The sequence below is a fragment of the Silurus meridionalis genome, chromosome 6, assembly GCF_014805685.1.
Source record: "Silurus meridionalis isolate SWU-2019-XX chromosome 6, ASM1480568v1, whole genome shotgun sequence".
Taxonomy (NCBI): domain Eukaryota; kingdom Metazoa; phylum Chordata; class Actinopteri; order Siluriformes; family Siluridae; genus Silurus; species Silurus meridionalis.
In genome coordinates, this window is record NC_060889.1 from 18,877,415 (window position 1) to 18,899,413 (window position 21,999).

Here is a 21,999-nt window from a genome sequence, read left to right on the forward strand (position 1 = left end):
TCAAGTCGTACGAGGCCATTTTCTCAGGACCTTGACATAACAAGAGTCGTTTACACGTGATCAAGACTTAAACTTTTCGCGGCCTTTACAAAACAAGAGTTGGGTTTTTTGTGGGTTTTTTGTCATCACGACTTCATTTTCTCATGACCTCAATGTTTTCTCGTGATCATGACATAATTTGGATGAAAACAGAAAATCTAGCGACTTCTGAATGTTTCTAGGGTAATGAATGGAGTACAGTTTGGTGTCTAAAAATCTATCATAAAGTTATCTGTTTTTGAAAGAGGTGTCCCAGTGAAGAACCTGACAAAATCGAGAAAGATAATGAGGAAGCTAATTTTCTTGGAGAAAATGAAGAAAGAAAAAAATATGATAATTCATTGCTCTTTAGGACTTCCGCAGAAAAGAACGCATGTCAGTAGTTGCAGGGTTTCATTGGCATGGTTACTTCACAAACTACCACAAGTTTGCAGTGAGCACTGCAAAATCGTGGTAGTTTGTGAACAGGAAACAGAATTGACTAGTTTACCCCTCTCTACTCAATAGTTCGAGTCGTTCGATCATGCTCATGTGCAGTGCATTACATAGGAAACAGAATTGAGTAGTACATCTCATGAGTTCTGGTTCCTCTCAAGCTTTCTTCCTCATAACATCTAAGGGAGTTTTTACTTGCCACAGTCACCATGGCTGCTCATTAGGGATAAATACACACCATTCACCTCAACTCTTAAATTCTGTAAAACTGCTTTGAGACAATGTCAAGTCAAGTCAAGTTTATTTCTATAGCGCTTTTCACAACAGACATTGACTCAAAACAGCTTTACAGAATTTAAGAGTTACGGTGATTGGTGTGCATTTATCCCTGATGAGCAGCCGTGGCGACTGTGGCAAGTAAAAACTCCCTTAGATGTAATGAGGAAGAAACCTTGAGAGGAACCAGACTCAAAAGGGGAACCCATCCTCATTTGGGTGACATCAAGAGAGTAATTATAAATCTTTCAACAATACAGAACACTGGAGAGTGAGAACTAACATGATTACTGGAGTATAAGATTATAAGTAATGTTCTTTCTACAGTCTTATACAGTCTTTATGGTTATAATGTCTGTTGTTGTCTTGATTTGAATTGACTCTGGACTCTGGACCCCGGTTTTGTAGGGTTTGGTCCGAATCTTGACATTATTTTTACAAATAATTATCACGAGTCACGTCAAAAAAAAGAAAGAAGTAACGACATCATAATTTGTCCCTATCTACATTTTTATTATTGGAACTAGTCAAAAGTTTGTGTACCAGATTCAGGTTTAATGGTTAAGTGTGTTGGCACACACAAGGAATTCCAGCTTCCAACTGTTAGTGACTCTCATAATTACAGACATAAAGAACACTATACATTTAGCTTGGACTATACAAGCGAAAACAGATATTGTGAGACAATATAGACAGTATTAAATAGGGATACAGAGTATATGACAGATGTATGTATGTAGACGTTGTTGGGGGATCTGCTTATTGAAAAGGTGACGTTGTTATTTCTTATCTTCTTCTTCTTCTTTCGGCTTCTCCCATTAGGGGGCGCCACAGCGGATCATCCGTCTCCATACCCCCCTGTCCTCTACATCATGGGCGTAAATTTAATTTAACAGTAGGGGGGGACAATAAATATAAAATTTCTTATGAGCAATTTTTGAAGGGGGACACAAATAATACAGTCAAATTGTACTGATAAAGACACAGTGTCCCCACAGTAGAAAAACTTTGCTTTTATCATTATTATTGTAGCATGGAAACTGCGTTATTATGGTTATTTTCAAAGTTTTTTTCAGGTTCAATGACAAAGCAAAACATTTTTTGCCGCAACTAATTTCTGAATGAGTCTGCATCTACTACATTAAAGAGAATCGCTTTATTTAAAGTGAATAAAATCCCCTAGTTAATGAAGTTGAACACTAATTGAGCCACAGACACACACGTGACTCGTGTGTGTAGAGTAGATGAGATGAACTGGGAAAGCAGGCAGTGGGTCAAACCACTGTGAGGAAGAGGAGGGGGAACTCAACTGTTTCTAAATGCATTTTTTGCGGGTTTTTTTTTTTTTACTTACACAATTAATCAACCAATCAAAGAGTGCGATATTTTTTAAATATTTTTTTTGGGGGGGGCAATCCTCGGATGGGGGGACAACCCTCGTATGGGTGAGGACATGTCCCCTCCGCCCCCGGGATTTACGCCCATGCTCTACATCTGCCTCTTTCACAAAAACTACCTGCATGTCTTCCTTCACTACATCCATGAACCTCCTCCTTGGCCTTCCTCTTTTCCCCTTTCCTGGTGACTCCATCCTCAGCATTCTTCCACCAATATAACTCATGTCCCTACCATCTCAATCTCGCCTCCCTCACCTTGTCACCAAAACGTCCTACATGGGCTGTCCCTCTAATAAACTCATTTCTAATCTTGTCCATCCTCATCACTCTCAACGAAAACCTTAACATCTTCAATATGTTATTAATGTTAATATATGGTATTTCTTATCCAAGAAACAAAATGAAACAAAACAAACAACAAAAAAGATTCGTTCATTTTGAAAAAAAAAACCAAGTGGCTAAAACAATCCGATCCTTATCTCACTACTGTCCACTAGGTGGCACTTTAGCGCACTCCAGTCTGCCACAACTCGTAGAAGAAGAGGATGTTCTAGAGAGTTCCAAGTGCATTGTGGGAGCGTCACCCGGCACCGTCTTCCTCTCGCCAACCTGCCAAAATGATGGTAAGTGCACAATCATGCCGGTTTTATCCTCCGCCATCTGCCTCGGGGACACAACACAAGTCTTTCTTCCGTTATTATACGGTTAGAGGACGGCGTGGTGCTTAAATCTGTGCCTTTATTTTCTACCTGGTGAATTGAAATAGTTAATTTGAGCATGTTGAAATGTCGCTAGCGCCGGTGCTGTTAGCTGCTCCTTTTATAGTGTGTGTGTGTGTGTGTGTGTGTGTGTGAGTGTGTGAGAGAGAGTGAGAGATTCAGAATAATTGTGTGTTAGTGAAATCAGTGATATTACAGTCGGATAATTGTGTGTTTGTGATGCAGGTAAAGCCCCACTTCTCCATGAGAACAGGCTAAACACTGAATACACTGCTAATGTCTACCGGCTTTACCTTCATCCCAGAAATCCAGTTTTCTTCTTTATTCTGTGTTTAAGTTCAACATTTTCAGGTTATCTCTACATGGACTATCTCTCTCCCATACTAATATTCAACATTATTATCCGAATCAGTCAATTCTACAGCCGTCCTCTTTCTTTCTTTGTTTCTTTCTTTCATGATATTTTCACTGTTTTAAAGGGTTTTTTATATAATTGTATCTGTAACACACTATGACTGATTCATTGGACATGTAAACCTGATGATACATGGCATTAAATGTGGTCCAGTAGAGTATTGTGGCCTGTTGAAGCAGATGCATTAGTTGACAGTGAACCATCTCATTGTCCTGAAATCACCCTCCCCAACACACACACACCCACACACACCACTGCACACACTGAGTCTGTATATGCTCTGATCTTACTCTATTTTTAATGTAATCAAGATTTCAGATGAAGACTATTTGTTACATCAGGGACGATCTCAGATCTGAGTGTTAAATCACTAGTGTGGTTTCTAAGAGACCAAACTGCTAATCTTACAAACACATCTGTACTACACAACATCTGCACACACACACACACACACACACACACATATATATATATATATATATATATATATATATATATATATATATATATATATTAGATTTAAAATTTGCATGAATTGCTGCTATATATATATATAACTCAACAGGGTAAACTGTTATATCTTAGTGTTACCTTCTTAAAGGGCTGCTATAAATCACGTAATACTACTACTTATTTCGGCTTCTCCCATTAGGGGTCGCCACAGCAGATCATCTACTGATTCCTGATCCGCATATTTGATTGGCACACGTTTTCCGCTTGATGCCCTTCCTAACGCAACTCACCCCATTTATCCGGGCTTGGGACCGGCACTAAGAGTGCAGTGGCTTATGCAACCCTAATGGCTGTGTTACATTAGATAATACATTACCGCTAAAACCCCCAAGCCGGAAAATGAACAAAAAACAACGCAGTGGATTCACGTTTATTATTATATTTAGAAAATAGCAGTTTTTATGCCGGTCGTATTGTTTTATTTTGTTGTATTTTTTGGGGACCGCTGCCTTACAGTGTCCTATGATGTCATAAAAGGGGCAGCGTTAAAGATGCATGTCTCCGCATTCTTTACTTTCTGTACTGTATTAACATTTTACTTCATTTCAACATAAAACGCCATAAAAACAATAAAAGTTTTTTTTGGTCTGTCGTGCTATCTGGGAGAGGCAAATGCATTTCCACGATAAACCGGGGCGGTATTTGAACCGCGATAAAGCGGCGGATTACTGTATTTTATTTGATCATTATTAATGATCAGCTCTTCAGTTTGTACTTGTGCTTTTTATATTGTGCCCCAACTCCAAGGCAAATTGTTAATTTAAAAATTGGTAATTTATCTTAATTTTTTTTAACGATTGCAGAATGAAAACGTTTTCCTCCCGATATTAATCTTGTAATTACACGGAGCAGTCATGTGTTAACGTGAACCGGACGTGTTAATCAGTCAACAACAAGCCCTAGCAGAGGAGCAGAAGAACTTTAAAAAGCCTCCCGCATCGGTCAAAACGCATGTGCAGGAAAATTTCCTTGCTGATCGAAGAAAATGATCTGATCCGTGTCTCAAAAACCTTAATGTGATCCCACCTTGAGTTTAGTCCTCCATTGCACCACTCATGACCAAAGTTCTACGTGTGCTGTTGACGTAAACGATCCTGTTACTACTTGAATTGAAAACTTGATTTACACTGATTATTTTGTCTGTCTGTACCTTGTTTTCTTTTGCTAAATTGTATTTTTTTTTCTCTCTCTTCTTCACAGCCCACACAAGTAATCCTTCTGAAAGAGGGGACAGACACGTCCCAGGGTGTCCCCCAGCTTGTCAGCAACATCAATGCCTGCCAGGTGATTTCCGAGGCTGTGCGCACTACGCTGGGTCCCCGTGGCATGGACAAACTTATTGTGGACAACAGAGGTGAGAATGAGATGAGAACAGCCAACATTTGGCTGCCAGATTATTCCACCGGTCATAAGCAGGGTGTGATCAGAGTAGTGTGACTTACATTCAATAGTATTTAGGCAATACTAGGAGTGCTGAAGTTGTGTGTGTGTTTGCAGGTAAAGCCACCATCTCTAACGATGGAGCGACCATCCTAAAGCTGCTGGATGTGGTTCACCCTGCAGCCAAAACCCTGGTTGATATCGCCCGCTCTCAGGATGCTGAGGTGCACAAAATAAAAGCGATTAAAATTTGTGAATGCCGATGTCAGGAAATGCTTAAGCTCATACTTTTGTGTTCATGTCTCCAGGTCGGCGATGGTACCACCTCTGTAACGCTGCTTGCGGCAGAGTTTCTGAAGCAGCTGAAGTCGTATGTAGAGGAGGGGCTTCACCCTCAGACCATCATCCGTTCTTTCCGCACTTCCACGCATCTCGCTGTCAAAAAGATTAAAGAGATCGCAGTCACCGTCAAAAAGGACGACAAGCAGTGAGTCTTAATCAAATGTTTTTGGCTCATATGTGGATAATCACATATAATCACATATAATTATTTCTCTGATTCTCAGCGAGCAGAGGTGTTTGCTGGAGAAGTGCGCTGCCACCGCGATGAACTCGAAGCTGATTGCTGGCCAGAAGGACTTCTTCTCTAAGATGGTGGTGGATGCGGTGATGATGCTGGATGAGCTGCTGCCACTTAAGATGATTGGCATGAAGAAAGTTCAAGGTGGAGCTTTGGAGGTGAGAACTCGGCTTTTACTTATAACAAGGATATCGGTGTGGGATTCTTCTATGGTTGCATGGTCTTTTTGCTCGTGTTTGTATCCAATTATAATAGAAATTAAATTAATATATTAAAACATTAATGTTTAATGCAAATGAGATTTTGATAAAAGTGCTAAAAATGTCAAGATGTTCCAAGGTTGCTGGAACTCAATATCAATATGGAGTTTCTACATAATGTCAAATATGCAAATGATTATTATTATTATTTTTTTATAAATGGATTTTCTGGTTAAATAAATAAACTGTTATAATCTGGATGTGCGTATACCGCATATTCTTATAAACTCTGCTGAATGTATTTTGGAGTAAGCCTACTGTTTGGTTCTGCAGGACTCTCAGCTGGTGGCTGGTGTGGCCTTTAAAAAGACCTTCTCTTACGCTGGCTTTGAGATGCAGCCTAAGCGTTACGATAATCCTAAAATCGCTCTGCTCAACATTGAGCTGGAGCTGAAAGCGGAGAAGGAAAACGCTGAAGTCCGTGTCAGCAACGTGGAGGTTTGTATATGCACATGCTCGCCATGTGATTTACACTAAGCTCTCGGTTTTCTGATTGTTCTGTTGGTTGCGCCATCCATCTCCTCTGCAGATTTGGTGCTGGAGTAAATTTAAGTGGAATAATTTTAAACAAATTTTGATCCTTTCTAACTTTGAACATAAGGCTTTATGTATTTTGATGTTATTGTGTGTAAGAAGTATTTTTTTTATTATTATTATTATGATGCACATTGTCCAAATTATCTTTGTGTGCGTCTGTGTTCTGTCCTTCAGGACTATCAAGCCATTGTGGATGCAGAATGGAACATCCTTTATGATAAGCTGGAGAAGATCTACAAGTCTGGAGCTAAAGTGGTGCTGTCCAAACTGCCCATTGGAGATGTTGCTACACAGTACTTTGCAGATAGAGATCTGTTCTGCGCTGGCCGGGTCCAGGAGGAGGATCTGAAGAGAACCATGATGGTATGAAAGATTCGTCTGCTTGTCCTGACTTTTCTTGTCTGTGATCTATCTTCTGCTGCTCTTTTATCCTGTCTGTCTGTCAATCTAATCTAATCTGTTAGTGAGTGGTTAGGATTGTATTAATTTTGAGTAGTTGGTAAAGCATGACTAGGAATGTACTTGGTACTAAATAATTGGTACTAAAATAAATATATATGAATGCCTATATAAATGTATAAAATGTTTTGCCTATTAATGTGCATCCTGAGTAACCTAAGAAACTGAGTGACCATGGTGTGTCCTCCAGGCCTGCGGTGGCTCTATCCAGACCAGTGTTGGCTCCCTCACTGATGATGTGCTGGGTCGCTGTGTGCTCTTTGAGGAGGTGCAGGTTGGAGGAGATAGGTAAAGCTGGTTTATTCACACATTGTGGCGCACTCTTCATGAATCATGTTGTAATTACACATGAGATTAAGATGATCTTTAGTGCTGGTGACTGCAAAATAAATGTTTGTGGACTGAGCAAGTTTTTCCACTTCTCCAGGTACAACTTCTTCAAAGGCTGCCCCAAGGCCACGACCTGCACCTTCATCCTGAGGGGTGGAGCTGAACAGTTTATGGAGGAGACGGAGAGATCTCTTCATGATGCAATTATGATCGTACGCAGAGCCATCAAGGTGTGATACAGATTATACTATGCAAAATGTTTTTATTTTATTTGTTTATTATAAAATTGATGTATACAGTTTTGTCGAATTAAAACCCGCTTACTTGACCACAATTTGTAATATCTCAATTGCAGAGTGACTCAATTGTGGCTGGAGGTGGTGCTATAGAGATGGAGTTGTCAAAATATTTGAGGGATTATTCCAGGACCATCCCAGGCAAGCAGCAGCTTCTGATGGGAGCCTACGCAAAAGCGCTGGAGATCATTCCCAGACAGTTGTGTGATAATGCTGGCTTTGATGCAACTAATATTCTGAACAAGCTCCGGGCCAAACATGCACAGGTAACAATACTGATGTGGTTATTCACAACGCTTCTATAGTGCTATACAGTAACCTACTTTCCCAGGAGGAGGCCATTTGACTTAAAATGCCAAGAGGACACAACAACAGCTCTATGGTTGGTCAGCTGCCAACATTTTTATATTATTAGCTTGTCTTTTTTCAAACAAATTGTCCAAACATGAGGCTTTTTTGGTGGAAATTGCACTAAAGCTCATGAACATTGGAGCATCAGTGTACAAAGGCCAAATATTATTCACCATTTTTACACTTCTAGTTCTGTTTGTACAAAATCTACTTTGCAATTACAGCCATTGGTTGTTTTTTTTTTTTTAAATATATATTTTGGAGTATTAACGCGTTTACATTTTGTGTGTCTGTCAGGGTGGAATGTGGTACGGTGTGGACGTGAACAATGAGGACATCGCTGATAATTTCCAGGCGTGTGTGTGGGAACCATCCGTTGTGCGCATCAACGCTCTGACCGCTGCGTCTGAGGCTGCCTGCCTTATTCTGTCTGTGGATGAGACCATCAAGAACCCCCGCTCTGGTGGCGACGGCCCTCCAGCACCTGGTGGAAGAGGCAGGGGTCGTGGTAGACCTCATGCCCACTAGAATTCCTCACACACATGCACCAACCCTGCGCACAGCAGCTTTTTATGTGTAGCCTCTGGACTGTTAGATCATCTAAGGAATGCAGTTTTGGTCCCATTTAACTTTCTAACCTGTTTCTGAATGCCTACATCATTATTAACTGTTGTGTCGGCTGCTGGTTATGGAGCACAAAAGAAAGTGCAGAGTGTTAAATTAATCACTAAAGTTTATGCATACGGTTTTGTAAGTAAAATGGGATTTAGGCTGTTTACCTTGCGGCTGCTTGGTTTGTTATAGTCTGATCACACACAAGGACTTACCGGTTTGTGAAATTGTAGAAGCACTGATACTGGACTTTGAGCCAGACTGCAGGATGTTCCCATGTTGTCATTCGATGGAACTATTTATTGGACCATTAAAATCCGTACTTTCACATTTCAACTGCTGTCTTGTGATTTCTTTATTTACATGCTGGTGCTCTGTAAGATTTTAGCAGCATATCCTCAAACCTTTTATATACCGTTTGTAAGTGGAGTACTGAACTTTAATATAGTGGTTAAAGCAGTTCGATGGACTGGTTGTACCAAAGATACTAGAATAGGTTGTGTGTTCATAATGTGTATTTATACATATTCAAAGTTAATGCATAGCAAAAAAAAAAAAGTACTACTTAAAAAAAAAAATGAGGATATTTGTGTACATTTGTAATGTGTTTAAGATTTCTAGCATTTCATTATGTTTTGAGGTGACTGTTTTTCCCCAAGCCGCTAGATGGCGGTGTTGGTTTAATACAAAAACGCTGATTGGGAAAATGCATAAGAGTTGATTATGAAAAAAAAGCCTACTTAAAAATAACTCAGCAATAGTAACAGTATACAAAAATAAAGTTTTTAAGTGGTTTTGTAACTAATGATGATACGGTTTGATAAACAGAAAACATTCAGGCACCCCAATGGGTAAATTAGTCTCTAAAATTGTTCTTATAGCTACCATCTTCAAAGCATGCTTAGTTGGACAGGAAGTCAATAGAGGCCTTGACCTGTCCCCCTGTGGCCATGTCTACAGCAGTCACTTTAATTTCGGTGTCTCCGAACTGCATGGTGGCTCGTATCTCCCTGCGCTCAAGTGCTCCTGCGTTCACACCGTTGCCGATGGCGTTTGTCTCTGACTCGGGCAAATCCAGAGTTATGGTGCCACACTTTCTAACTCCAGCATCTGTAATGTACACCACATCATCACTGGTGCAGCAGTAAATATTTAATATAATCTTTTTTTGTCCCACCCTGGCTGGGGTGTAGCTCCGCCTAACCACCTCTCCCAAGGCCACAGACTGGTCAGTGCAAACGAAACGATCGAGGATGTCTGTGCACCACTGACGGCCATCTTTGATGAGAAGTTTCTCATGTGGATGACGACCTTCAACGAAGCGGTTCAAGACACCGACTCCGTACGTTAACGGGCACCGGCGCACTCGCACGACTGTGGGGTCCAAGCCAAACAGCACTGCCCCCTTCAAAATGGTAAGACCCACATCCTGGGGTATGATGATCCGACAGCGCTGGCCCAGTGAATTCTGGACTGCACGTTGGAGCATAGGAGACTCAGCGAAGCCACCGACCAAAAAGAGGAAGCTTACATTCTTTACTTCCTCCTTCTCCATCAGGTCCTCTATTGGAAAAGAGGAAAAAAGTTTACTCAGCTGTCTTTAAGATCATTGTTTTTCACATTTGTATCTTTTTTTATGTCTTACCAATGTGTTTGATGATCTTGCTAATGGTAGGCTGAAAAAGCTCATTTGTCGCCTCTGCCGTGAGCCTTAGCATCCCTTGAGAAGACCATTTTACTATATTCATACTGAAAAAGACACCCAGATGAATGATCTGACATTCCAAAGTAAAATGCATATGTATGTACTGCAGTATTAGTCTTATTAAATCTATATTTCTGAGCCATACTTGCTCTTGCGTAATGCTGTCTCCACGCTCTGGCCGCAGTGCCTCTTGTAGAAGTCGATGAAGGAAAAGGGCAGGGAAATGTTGAGTGCACTCGTTCTGCTTGGGGCTGCTGTGCGTTTGCGGGCCTCGAAGGCGATGGTCAGATCCACCCAGGCAGCTGGACGCTTGGCTTTAAATGTTCCAATGAAGTCTGTCCCAAATATCTTACACAGCATGGCCTCAAAAGCCAGGTCTACACCTACAGCGCCGTACGGACCCCCTGATAAACGCAATGGAATTACTCGAGTGCTTACTGCACTATATTGCACAAAAAAAAACTATAGTACACTGAAATAGTACACTGGTTCATGGATTTGGGGTTTATTATAAATATCATGCGACTTAAATAAACACTCTTGCATATTGTAAGTGCCATTATGTAACCAAAAGGAAAAATAAGCTTTAAGTTTGTTTCGTTCATTTCTTTAAGAGATTTGAAGGCTGTTTCTGTGAGGGAAAGAGTTTGAAACAGTTTTCCTTCTGCATGAATACCACAACACTTAAGAAAGGTGTTAGTAATGGGGAAAAAAGAGTTTACTATGTATAATAATAATAATTATGATAAACATTACAATATATTGCATATTTTGAGTGATTATAGATTTACCACCTGCTCTTAGACCTCCACTGTAAGTGCGCTTTGTAGAAATGTTAATCTGTTACTGGATCAGAGAATCGCCAAATTCTTTTCTATTGTAATAATAGTATGAGATTAGATCAAAATATGCTATGGTAAGTATGAGATTTAAGAATTTAGTTAGAACACTTGCATCAACAAATCAGACGGAATATTATAACTCTGAAATAAACTAGATTCTACTTTTTTATTACATAGTAATACAGTAACACATCCAATCGGTCATTGGTCACAGGTTTTTACTGGCACATTGTTTTTAAACAGGATGTGAATTTCTGCAATTTTCCTTTATTTTGCCAAATTACTCCGAAAACTGTGCTGTGATGGAATGTCTGTAGTAATTCTAAGCACATGGCTCTATCACTCCCGTACTCACCTGATGCTTTGTACAGCTCCTTCAATGTTCCCTGAGGCTGCTCAATTTGATGTACTGTGAGATCCACTGTCCCGCCACCACAGTCTGCCACCATGTACTTGTCACCTACAACAACATGCATGCAGTTTGCAGTTTGCGTACATTCTGTAGTAAAGTGTAAAGTTTCACTGTGTGAGAGAATCAAGGGAACATAAAGGGCACAGTGTGTGGGCATAAAGCAGGAACAGGAGAAATGAGAGCATGCTGCCTCTTACTTATTTCAATTCAAATCAGTTTCTTTGAATTTTAAATGAGCTCACAAACAAATACATGCTGCCTCTCTTTAGAGGCCTCCATTCCCAGGGGGACCACCCGCAACCATCTTACTATGAGGGTGTACTGGACAAAACTGTCAAACGGTCATGCAAACCCTCAATTAAATTCATCACTAACAAGGCAAAATGTATATATTTTTTATTTTTGTGTGATGCCTTGGCACACATTCTGTATTTCAGTGTGTCTCTCTGTTCTACCCTCTCACTCTCTCTTACTGGCTCGCTCCTCCTCTTTCTTGGCAGGAAACATCTGGACCTGAAGTACTGATTATTTTGACCTGGACCTCCTGAGCTTGCCTGGCAAGGAATAGCATGCTTTAAAATACACACACCCACACAAAGCACCTCCACGTCCATATAGAGAACGAAGCCAGAAATAACATACATGTGATTACTGGTACATTCAAATATGAGTTTGAAATTACAGCAGAACATGTAATTGTAAATATCCAATTCAACAGGAATTGTTTATCTGCCCCACTTATTCACAGATTCATTTGTATTATACATCAGGTACAGGATGTGTGGAAATGGTGAATGGCTTTTTTTTTGCCTCCCTGGTGTAATAGTGTACCACCAGGATATTATGGCTTTCTCAGGAAATGAAATGCTGTGTACTCTGGTGTGTTTGTTTGTGGGTTTAGTTTGGCTGGTTTAAGATGCTGAAATGGTCATGGTTGGGCAGTCTGATTTGTGTTGTATCAATGTCAAAAAATGCCTGGTTACAGTTCCCCCCATTGGCTTTTTAATAAGCCGAACCATTTCATCTGTGAATGCTGTTTGCCTGCTTCTCTCAGTTGCTGCCAATCTCTGTCACAACATATTCACATTCCACTTGTGTATTGTCTCATAGAGGTGATTATAGGTGATTAGGAAGGGCATCCAGCATCAAAACATGTACCAAATCAAACATGCGGATGATCCGCTGTGGCGACCCCTAATGGGAGAAGCCGAAAGAAAGTTTACTATATTTGTGTACATGTTTCTTACCTGTCTTCATCTCAGACCACAGTTCCCCAGTTCCACTCTCGACAAGGAATGTTCGGCTGTGTCTGGCCCTGCGAAGCTGTTCACGTGCTGTAATGTACAAACATAGACTTCACTCTCTAATCTGTGAAGCGTCGTTACTAATCAGCAGCAAATGGCTTTCATTAGCAAAAACCACATTACAACAAGAGAGGGGGGTTGGCATGAAAATCGAGAAAACTATCAAAGCTCACATTTTTCATGACCATGATCTCTTTTTTCTTAAACACCCACTTTTCACTATGGTTCGGCTGAGCTGACACGACTGCATGGCATTTGTGTGGTGTAAAAGTGTGGATTAAATTACAGTAAATGCTTACCGATGACCTACTCAAGGAGGTCTGGATTCTCATTCTGTCTGATGAAAATGAGTGTGTGTATTCCAGGGGGAATGTTTTTATTGTTGCTGTAAAGCAAAGCATTTCCTCACTTAACGCTGATCATATTAACTGTGACCGTTCATTTCAGCTGAACTTCAGCCAGTGCATTTAAGTTACAACTGTACCATATAAGCATTTTTATGCCTTGCATAATGCATTTGCAAGAAAGAGAAGTTATTTGCTCAAATCGCTGTAAAACGGTTTACATTTAGCAGATACCCCTATCCAGAGCGAGATGCAAAAATGCTTTGTAGTCTTTTTTTCAGAATATATCCTCATGTTAAGCTAAACCTTGTCAGAGAGGAGTTAGTAAGAGTAGATACAGCAACCAAAACAGTCTAGATTATTTTTTTCATATAAAGTACTCAATAAGTGCTTACAGAAGACATCTAGGGAAAGCTGGGACGGAGATAAGACTTAATAAATAATTACCAATGTGCTTGTTGAGCATTACTTTCACATCATGCCCTCCTTTGCTTTTATAAGATCTTTCACCCTTATGGGAAGGCTTTCCACTCAAATTTGGAGTGTGACTGTGGGTATTTGTGCTCATTCAGCTGTAAGAGTATTAGTGAGGTCTGGCAGTGAGCTGCGGTAAGGAGGCATGAAGCGTAGTCAGCATTCAAATGTATCCTAAATATGCTCACTCAAGTTCTTCCACTTTAACTTCATTGATCATGCATTGTACCCAGCTCTTTCTGCATTACTGGACCAGATTTAGGCTTCTTAGTTCCAGTGAAGGGAAATTGCAATGCTACAGCATACAAAGACATTCTGTACAATTGTGTGCTTCCACCATCGTGGCAACAGTTCGGGGAAAACCAATCAATGATTTAAATCGAATGTGGGCAGCTATTGGAAGCCAGTGGAGGGAATGCAGCAATAGCATGATGTAGTAGAACATGGGGAATTTACAGACAAATCATGCACATCTTTCCATATTATCAATGCTACTGAATGTAGACTATTCAAAACTATAAATCCCCTTGTGCCTCTGAGAGTCTTAAAAAGGTTCTATATAGAAATTTTTGGCACCATTTGCAAGAACCCGTAACTATAAATCCAACCTTTAAAGATCGCTTTTTTTTTCTGATCCTGAAGCTATTTATTACAACATACCGTATAGTGCATTAAAATCGAACCACTCAGATGTCTTGAACAAAATATGTAAATGAATGCAAATCTTTACAAATGTGCGTTCCTGAATTTCAGAGCTGGCACTTGGCTTTTGTAGCAGTCTGGAAACCATTTACAGTATGGAACAACATTAAAGAAATGAAGAAATGAGAGAAGAGAAAGGAAAGGAAAACAAAACAAAAAATTCAATTTGGAAAGTAATGACTTCCAATCCTGGCTGACATCATTGCAGCCAAAAGCTGACCAAATCTGTCAGTTTCACTATATAAGGACAACCTGAATATGTAATATGAGGATCTGTGTTTGTGTGTGTGTGTGTGTGTGTGTGTGTGTGTGTGTCTGTGTGTGTGTGTGTGTGTGTGTGTGTGTGTGTATAATGATGATCAGTAATAAGGATTATTCTGGATCTTGGAATGCATGCATGCAATCAGACAAAGTGGATGGAAAATTGCAAAGTATATTTACAGTTGCTGAAACATTTGCCATTGTGCTTTGTATAGTTTCTTTATTTGTATAATGCTTTTTGTTTATAAGTGTGCAATAAAAAGTGTACTATAAGTGTACAGCTTCAAAAAAGGCACTTCTCAGATTTAAAAGTGAAAGACATAGAGGGGGCAAACCAACCTGAAACGATTTTAATGCCAAACATGTTTTTGGGACTGGGAGAGCAGGGAGCCATCATTCAAACACTTGTGGATTTTAGAGAGAAAAAAAAAGGGGCATGGGTTTAAAGGAAAGGGCAGGCATGTGGAGTAAATGTGAAATGTTTGACTGAACAGACTAAAAGAGGCTGAGATCATGATCCAACAACACCTTGTTCCAATTATGCATGTGTGGTGTATGTGTGTGTATGTGTGTGTATGTGTGTGTGTTGGGGGGTATAAGCTTTTGTCTTTATGCTGTGAGTTTGTACAAGCTTATGTAAGGGAGAAAGCTTCAAAGATTAATAGCATGTTTTGTTTAGGAATAGCTGCATAAACAATAGGGGTTTTATTGTCTTATGATAGATGCTGATGGTGGTTTACTTGAGGAAAATGATAGTCCGGGCCCCCACTTTCTCCCTCTCGCTCTGTCCTAATGTAAACCACATGCTGTTTTACTATACCCCTCTGATTGAACCCCCCTTAGCTCTCTATCTGGTCCTACATTTACTCTAACACACGCACAAAAGAAGGACACAATATTTCCCTTAGAAACCACAACCCCACCATGGGATGAAAGCCCATCTTGATTTCCCAGACCCTGAAGATGTTTTGCATCCCATGTTAATGCAGGAAAGTGATTTGCTTTGTACTGGAGCTTTGCCTGGAGTGTCCTTTGTACAATCATGTTTATCGTAAAAAAAAACAACGTTTAAAAAAAAGGGCAGTGTTTTTGGGAAGAGAAAAAAGGTCCAATACCTTGCCTGAAGCTGGAATCAAAGGGACGGGGCCCATCCAGGTCCAGGCCATTGGTCATTGGTCTCTGGCTAAGGTCAATGACCTGATGAAGGCGGAGCTTTCTGCAATAGATTGAGGCAGCTTCAGGTTCAAGTGCAATAAGCAGCTGCTCAGCCGAGTCTCTAGCCACAAGACCTGCCTGAAGAAAGAGAAAACAAAAGGGGATTAATGTTTAAACAAGTAACAGTATCTAAAGCCTTGTGTCAATGCTGCTTTACGGATCTGTGCTACCGACACAAAGACAAAACGACGCTTTTTAAAGTAAGCCACAACAATAAATTAAATGCCATGTTTTTCTTAATTTTTCTCCATCCTTCTCTCCCCTTTCTCCCTCACTGTCTTCCAGTCTCTCTCATGCTTGGCCGGAGCAGGTGTGGTTTCCTGTATTTGTGCCGTCTCACGTATTGTTTAATCTCAGAGTCACTACCAGGAGGAAACTACGCCCCTCTCGATGCCTCAAAACCAAGGAGAGCCATGTAGCCATGAGGAAACGGTAACTGTATTAGTGGAAATAGTGAATTGAGAGGAGAAATGAATGAGAAAGTGTGATGGATGATGGGTTGTCACACACCCTCACCACATTCTTATTGGTGTGCGCATTCCTTTTTACACACACATACACACACATTTCCTGAAAATTCATCTATAGACTAGAGACATTGTGTGGAGCGTCATTGTGTGTGTGTGTGTGTGTGTGTGTGTGTGTGTGTGTGTGTGTGTGTGTCGATGTATGCCCCTCGGTTATACACAGATGGTCTGAGTTCAAGTTGATTACCAGGTAAGCAGCCTCTCTCATGAACTGCTTGGCTGGTTGTCTCCACACAGCAGGAACAGTGATGACCCATCTCACTTCATCACCCTCCAGTACAGATGAACACTGGTCCTTCACCTCCTACACATATCAAAACGAAAAACTATGGTTAACGTTAATACTTCCACCATCTTTAGAAAAAGACATTTCCATTACACATTCACATTTAGTCTAGCATATGTCACAAAAAAGAAAAACTACTGAGGTGTCAAGGACATATACAGTTTTAAAAAATTAATTTTATAAGTAGTCATACCCTGAAGGTTTGGTGCTAATTTGTACAAATGCTAAAGTAATCTACTTGGTGGAAAAAATAAATAAATAAAAAATCAAGTGTGAGAACAAAACAGTCAATGCTGGGAGATGAAAATAGGGTGAAAGGTGAGGATTTTGTTCTGTTGCCTGTTTTGATTTTCTGGACCTTTGCAAAAAGAACTAAGATAAAAATCTATAGTTCACTATAAACTGTAACCTGTAATCTAATATTTACTTCACCCAGGCCACACTATATAGTAAACATGCACTGTGTAATGTAATTCCTTTCATTACTGGAAGTCTGGATTACATTAAATTGCTCATATACCAAACGGATCAAAGATTTACATGGTCAGATTGGATGCTGGTGTTTACCCATAAGGTTCAAAAAGTAAAAGGAAGATGGTTGAGATAAGATGAAGAACACAGCGCATACTGATTCCACCAGATTAGCCATGTATAACTAAAGCATGAGGACTACCTGCTTAAATTCTTAATCTTAACCGTTCCTTGTAATTGCTTTTATTTTAAATCAACACTATATATTGAATGATGTAGTTGTGTGCTACTGTGTGTCTTAGGAATAAGTGAGATGTGACATAAAACTGAGAGAATAAAAGCATATTTTTAAACTTACTTTTAAAACATGCTCCCGGAAGAATCTTAAAGCATGTGCAAAAACCTCAATGGCCCGAACTCTCCTTCCGCTCACTGACTCCAGCTCTGTCATCATTGTGAGGTCCTATAAAACAGAACAACATGCTGCAAAAACTCTCCATTTCTTATTGAACCACTCAGGCTTTAAATTAACGTTTTCAATAAATGTTCTTGCCATTTAATTTCCATAATGTAAACCAACACCCAGACATACTGTACTTTTATGCAATTCAACAGAAGAATCCACCAAATATAATATTCATACACTAGTGCTATGAATCTTCATCTTGAACTTGTCGAAGTAGAGCCAGTGTTTAGCTTCTTCAGGATCCAAATCATGGTAGCTGTCTCGTGCTGCAAATCCGAAACTGTGGAAGCGCAGCTCAGGGGTCAGCAGCAAGCAGGTTGGGCTCTTCTGGTTTGCCACACCTGGATCTCCACCCTCCCATCGCCTGTGGAAATTAAAAGATGATGCTGTTAAGAAATAGAAGTATTTGGGAAAGATTGTGCTCTAAAGCATAGACAGAAATGCAGGATGGTCTTGTCATTGGTGCTGATGTATTTCCTCAGTCAAAACACTCTGTAGAAGTAAATTGCAGGTTGATAACTTATTAAAAGAAGTTAGGTCAATAAAAAGCTTTACATTTACCTCATCATATGGATGACCTCTGGGTCCTCTGTGAAACTGAAGGCATAGCCACTGGACGTAGTGCCAAAATCAATAGCCACCACTACAGAAAACGGGCTTGCAACACGTGGTCTCATCTCAGCCCTCTGCAGGGAGGGAAGGTGGGAGAGAAAGATTTTAAAAGATTTTGGTATGAGGATCAACATGATAACATTTTCAACCAAAAACTATTTGGTGTATGTCCAGTGAGGAAGAGAAAAAGGAGTCTTTCCATCCTGAAAACTGAGCTGTGGTTATCAGATCTACAGCTCTGCCTGGTACTGATATAAACAGCATCCCCTCGCTCTCACACCTTCCATTCCTCTCTCTCTCTCTCTCTCTCTCTCTCTCTCTCTCTCTCTCTCTCTCTCTCTCTCTGATCCTATCAAAAACTACATTAAGGGAAAATTTACATTCCAGGCTTGGATTTAATATATGTGTCAAATTAAATGTGTTTTAATTGTTTAAAAAGGTTGACTCTGGATTCAAGTGTCTTAGAGGCTACCGTGTGTGTATAAAGACTAATTTAGGTTTTGGTTTGAAAAATACATACGAGGTACTTAGAAAAAATATAATTGCAGACTGTGCAAATGGTCGTTTTTGCTTTATTGGTACTGAGCTTTGAAACAGTGGTCAGATTTGTCTTTGCACTATTATGGTTAACAGCAAAAATGTGAACGTGGCACCTGATCTGAGATTATTATGTGGCGCCATACCGGAGAGGGCGAGGGAGTGATTGGAGCGATACTGCAGTCGTTTCTGTAGGGAGAAGGAGAGCTGCTTGGAGATGTAGACCTGGATCTGTCATCATCTAGAAGAGAAGAAAGGGAGAGACAAATTTTCAAAACCTGGAGTGCACACTTGCATATAAACACACACACACGAATATATATATATATTGCTAATTATTTTGGTTTAGGAATCTGATTCTTTTTTTCTGGCCCATAAAATTAGTTTTACATCCAGTAGCAAATGGTTTCTTAAATGACAAACTGATGCTTTATAACTTTCTGGATATATCACAGCTGGTGAAAGTATTTATAAAATGCACAATGGCTTTTCATACCTACATGTCAACAAATCATCACTTCTCTCTCATCTGTTCTAAACTCTGCTGGAAAAAATGTACCACTGACTACATTAAGTAGACCAATATCAGGTTACAGTATTTTGCTGAGGTTTCTAATTATTGATAAATTCCAAACCACTTGAAAGGCTGTATGACCTTATGCCATCGTTATAAAAACTTACTGAATTTACTAGCTTAAATGAGTTTTTAAATAATCCACAAATGTGCGCACGTGTGTACATGTGCGCACAATGACATACACACGATGAATAACTCACTCATGACAATGACTGGAATCTTATCACATGCAAACACACACGCATATCACAGAGGGGATGTTAGATAAGGATATGCCACACCTATGTGAACCACAACACCCCACTACCAGAATCTGTTTAACATCATTTATCAAATAATATTTCATCAGAATCTATTTATGATTATCACTGTTCTTCAGTAGCATCAGTCTATTTCATATTTTAACATTGAGTGTTACCAAAGGATGCAGCAAATAACATTGTGTTAGTCTGATACATAAATAAAATAGATGGCCAATAAATCTATTGAATCTGAGCCAAATTAAGTCTTATTATCTATTGGCTTGTATTGGTATTGTAGCAGGTTCAAAAATCGAGGTGTGAAATCATTTTTGTAAAAGTAAATAAAAGTGTTAGTACCTTAGACTTTAAACTTTTCAGAATTTCCATTAATAAGAAATTGAACTTAAGACATACCAATCACTTCATTAGGAGCACCTGGAAATTTATGCAATTATCTACCTAACTAATCATGTGGCAGCAGCACAGGCATAAAACACATACACACAGATAAAGAGCAATCAATTTAATCTGTGTTCACATCGAACGTCAGCAAGTGCACAAAAGTGTCCATGGCATGAACACTGGTGCAAGATGGGCTTGTTTAAGTATTTTCAAAACTGCTGATCTAATTGGGAATTTACAAAGGAGCCTGTAGAGTTCAAAACAAGAAACAAAATAAAAAAAAATCTAGTGGGTGGCAGCTCTGAATGTGGAAACACTTTAATCTTCAGGGAGGTCAGAGGAAAATGTTTAAACTGATTCAAAGTGGCATGAAGGTTATTGTAACTCAAATGACTAATATCTTCAACCATGGTGAGAAAAGCAGAGTGCAGGATGCATCTCAGAATGTGTAACACACCGAGACCTTGCAGCTGATAAGGGCTATAAGGGCTAAAAAGTTTGGATAGTATAATTATACCTGGGACCTGGAGACTGTTAGTGCTGGGCTGCAGGAGTTCTGCCATCATGGAGGAGACAGAGCTGTCACAGCCTGGTTAGAACAGGAATACTATTAATAGATTATAGCATCAGTGTAAATTCATATATTGAACAGCATAACAAAACAAATTATATTTCTTTCCTTTTTTTTTTGTTTTTTTGGTCCAAAAGAGAGTTAGAGGTAGAGAGAGAGTGAGAGAGAGAGAGAGAGAGAGAGGGGGTGTTGTTTGTATATTTTACTGTCAAGAACAAAACTCACAGCCACTTTTCCACACCATTAACACCAGCTGTCTCTACGTCCACTCACACATGGACTTGAAGGTCATGATTCTGTATTTTTGTTTTACTTCAAGTTCAGATGACAGTGTAAGTTTTTGTGCAACTCTTTAACAATGGTGCAGAATACAATACCTTTTGATTATAATTATCCCTACAAGTGAGACTTTGCCCAGTTGGGTGGCAGCAAAGGAAAAGCCATTATTTATGTCCTCCAAAACCTTCATAAGATACTAAATTTGGCCTAGCACATACTGTGTAAATAATACAACCTATTGGTGGAAGTGCTCCACCTTAATGTCTCTCACTGCCCATCTTCCATTTTCCCGTTCATCTCTACAACAAGTTCCCAATAACAAAAGATAAGCAACATAAACTCCCACTTAGGAATCCCATCAGCGTTCATTCAAGCCATTATACTGCACATGATGAAAATACAAAATCACCCAACAATGCACAAGACAATTGGTGCAAATGTTCCTTTGCAATGCACTTTTTCAAGTTACTCACATACACCTGATTTAGTCCAACTCTTGCAGCAGTTTAGTGTATAGTGACAGTGTCTTCTGTAGAATTGGTAAAAGCTTTAGAGAATAAAATCAATAAAAGACTAGAATAAAATATATCAACTCACCCCTGTGTTGATGCACCAATGTTCTAGTCTTTGTGACCAATTACTCGACCAATTTGAATAGAAAATTAAACTGACCAACAGAAAATATGATGAAATATCCAACTGGCGATGCCAAGAATTCAGATCAAACAAAGGCACAATTAGAGTGTGCTTAGAGTTTGAGTTTCATTAAAATAAAAAAACAAAAAGCTTCTCAGTCTACAGTCCAGATTAAAGAATTCCTTTTCACTCCCTTGCCGTGTGTTCCCTCCTGTGTCTGTATCCAGGCTCTCAATCCCTCAACTGCACTGGAATGTCAGAGAGGAAAGGGTGATAAAGAGGGAGTCACACATACACATGCATTTTAGTTAGCTCTGGAGGCTTTCATAGTGCAGAGGAGAGGGGAGGAGAGAGTGACTTCATAGGGGATCATATTCAATGACCATGTGCATATGTGTGTGTGTGTGTGTGTGTGTGTGTGTGTGTGTGCGTGTGTGAGTGTGTGTGTAGAGGGAGGAGAGTGTTTAGAGTGGCAGTACAGAGTGATTAAGTCATCTGCTCCCCCTTTCCTCTTCTTCCTCCCTCCACACCCCCT

General features: G+C 39.7%; 2 protein-coding genes across 2 annotated transcripts; one reads left to right on the top strand and one right to left on the bottom strand.

The window, feature by feature from the left end:
* The first annotated feature begins 2,627 nt into the window (after nucleotides 1–2,627).
* Nucleotides 2,628–8,935, top strand: cct7 (chaperonin containing TCP1, subunit 7 (eta)). Its single transcript, XM_046851845.1, has 11 exons — nucleotides 2,628–2,770; nucleotides 4,995–5,148; nucleotides 5,292–5,398; nucleotides 5,483–5,661; nucleotides 5,741–5,912; nucleotides 6,288–6,452; nucleotides 6,726–6,914; nucleotides 7,201–7,298; nucleotides 7,438–7,570; nucleotides 7,696–7,902; nucleotides 8,285–8,935. The coding sequence occupies exons 1-11, from the start codon at nucleotides 2,765–2,767 to the stop codon at nucleotides 8,513–8,515; spliced, it is 1,641 nt and encodes a 546-aa protein (XP_046707801.1). The 5' UTR covers nucleotides 2,628–2,764; the 3' UTR covers nucleotides 8,516–8,935.
* Nucleotides 8,936–9,016: 81 nt separating this feature from the next.
* Nucleotides 9,017–21,761, bottom strand: hspa12b (heat shock protein 12B). The gene is made up of 13 exons (XM_046851844.1): nucleotides 21,426–21,761; nucleotides 20,496–20,567; nucleotides 18,904–18,998; nucleotides 18,170–18,294; nucleotides 17,786–17,972; nucleotides 17,501–17,605; nucleotides 16,573–16,689; nucleotides 15,759–15,936; nucleotides 12,806–12,892; nucleotides 11,502–11,606; nucleotides 10,450–10,708; nucleotides 10,245–10,348; nucleotides 9,017–10,162 (listed from the first exon to the last, which is right to left on the bottom strand). Exons 2-13 carry the CDS (start codon nucleotides 20,542–20,544, stop codon nucleotides 9,501–9,503), a joined length of 2,073 nt encoding a protein of 690 aa, XP_046707800.1. The 5' UTR covers nucleotides 20,545–20,567; nucleotides 21,426–21,761; the 3' UTR covers nucleotides 9,017–9,500.
* Between the last annotated feature and the right edge of the window lie 238 nt (nucleotides 21,762–21,999).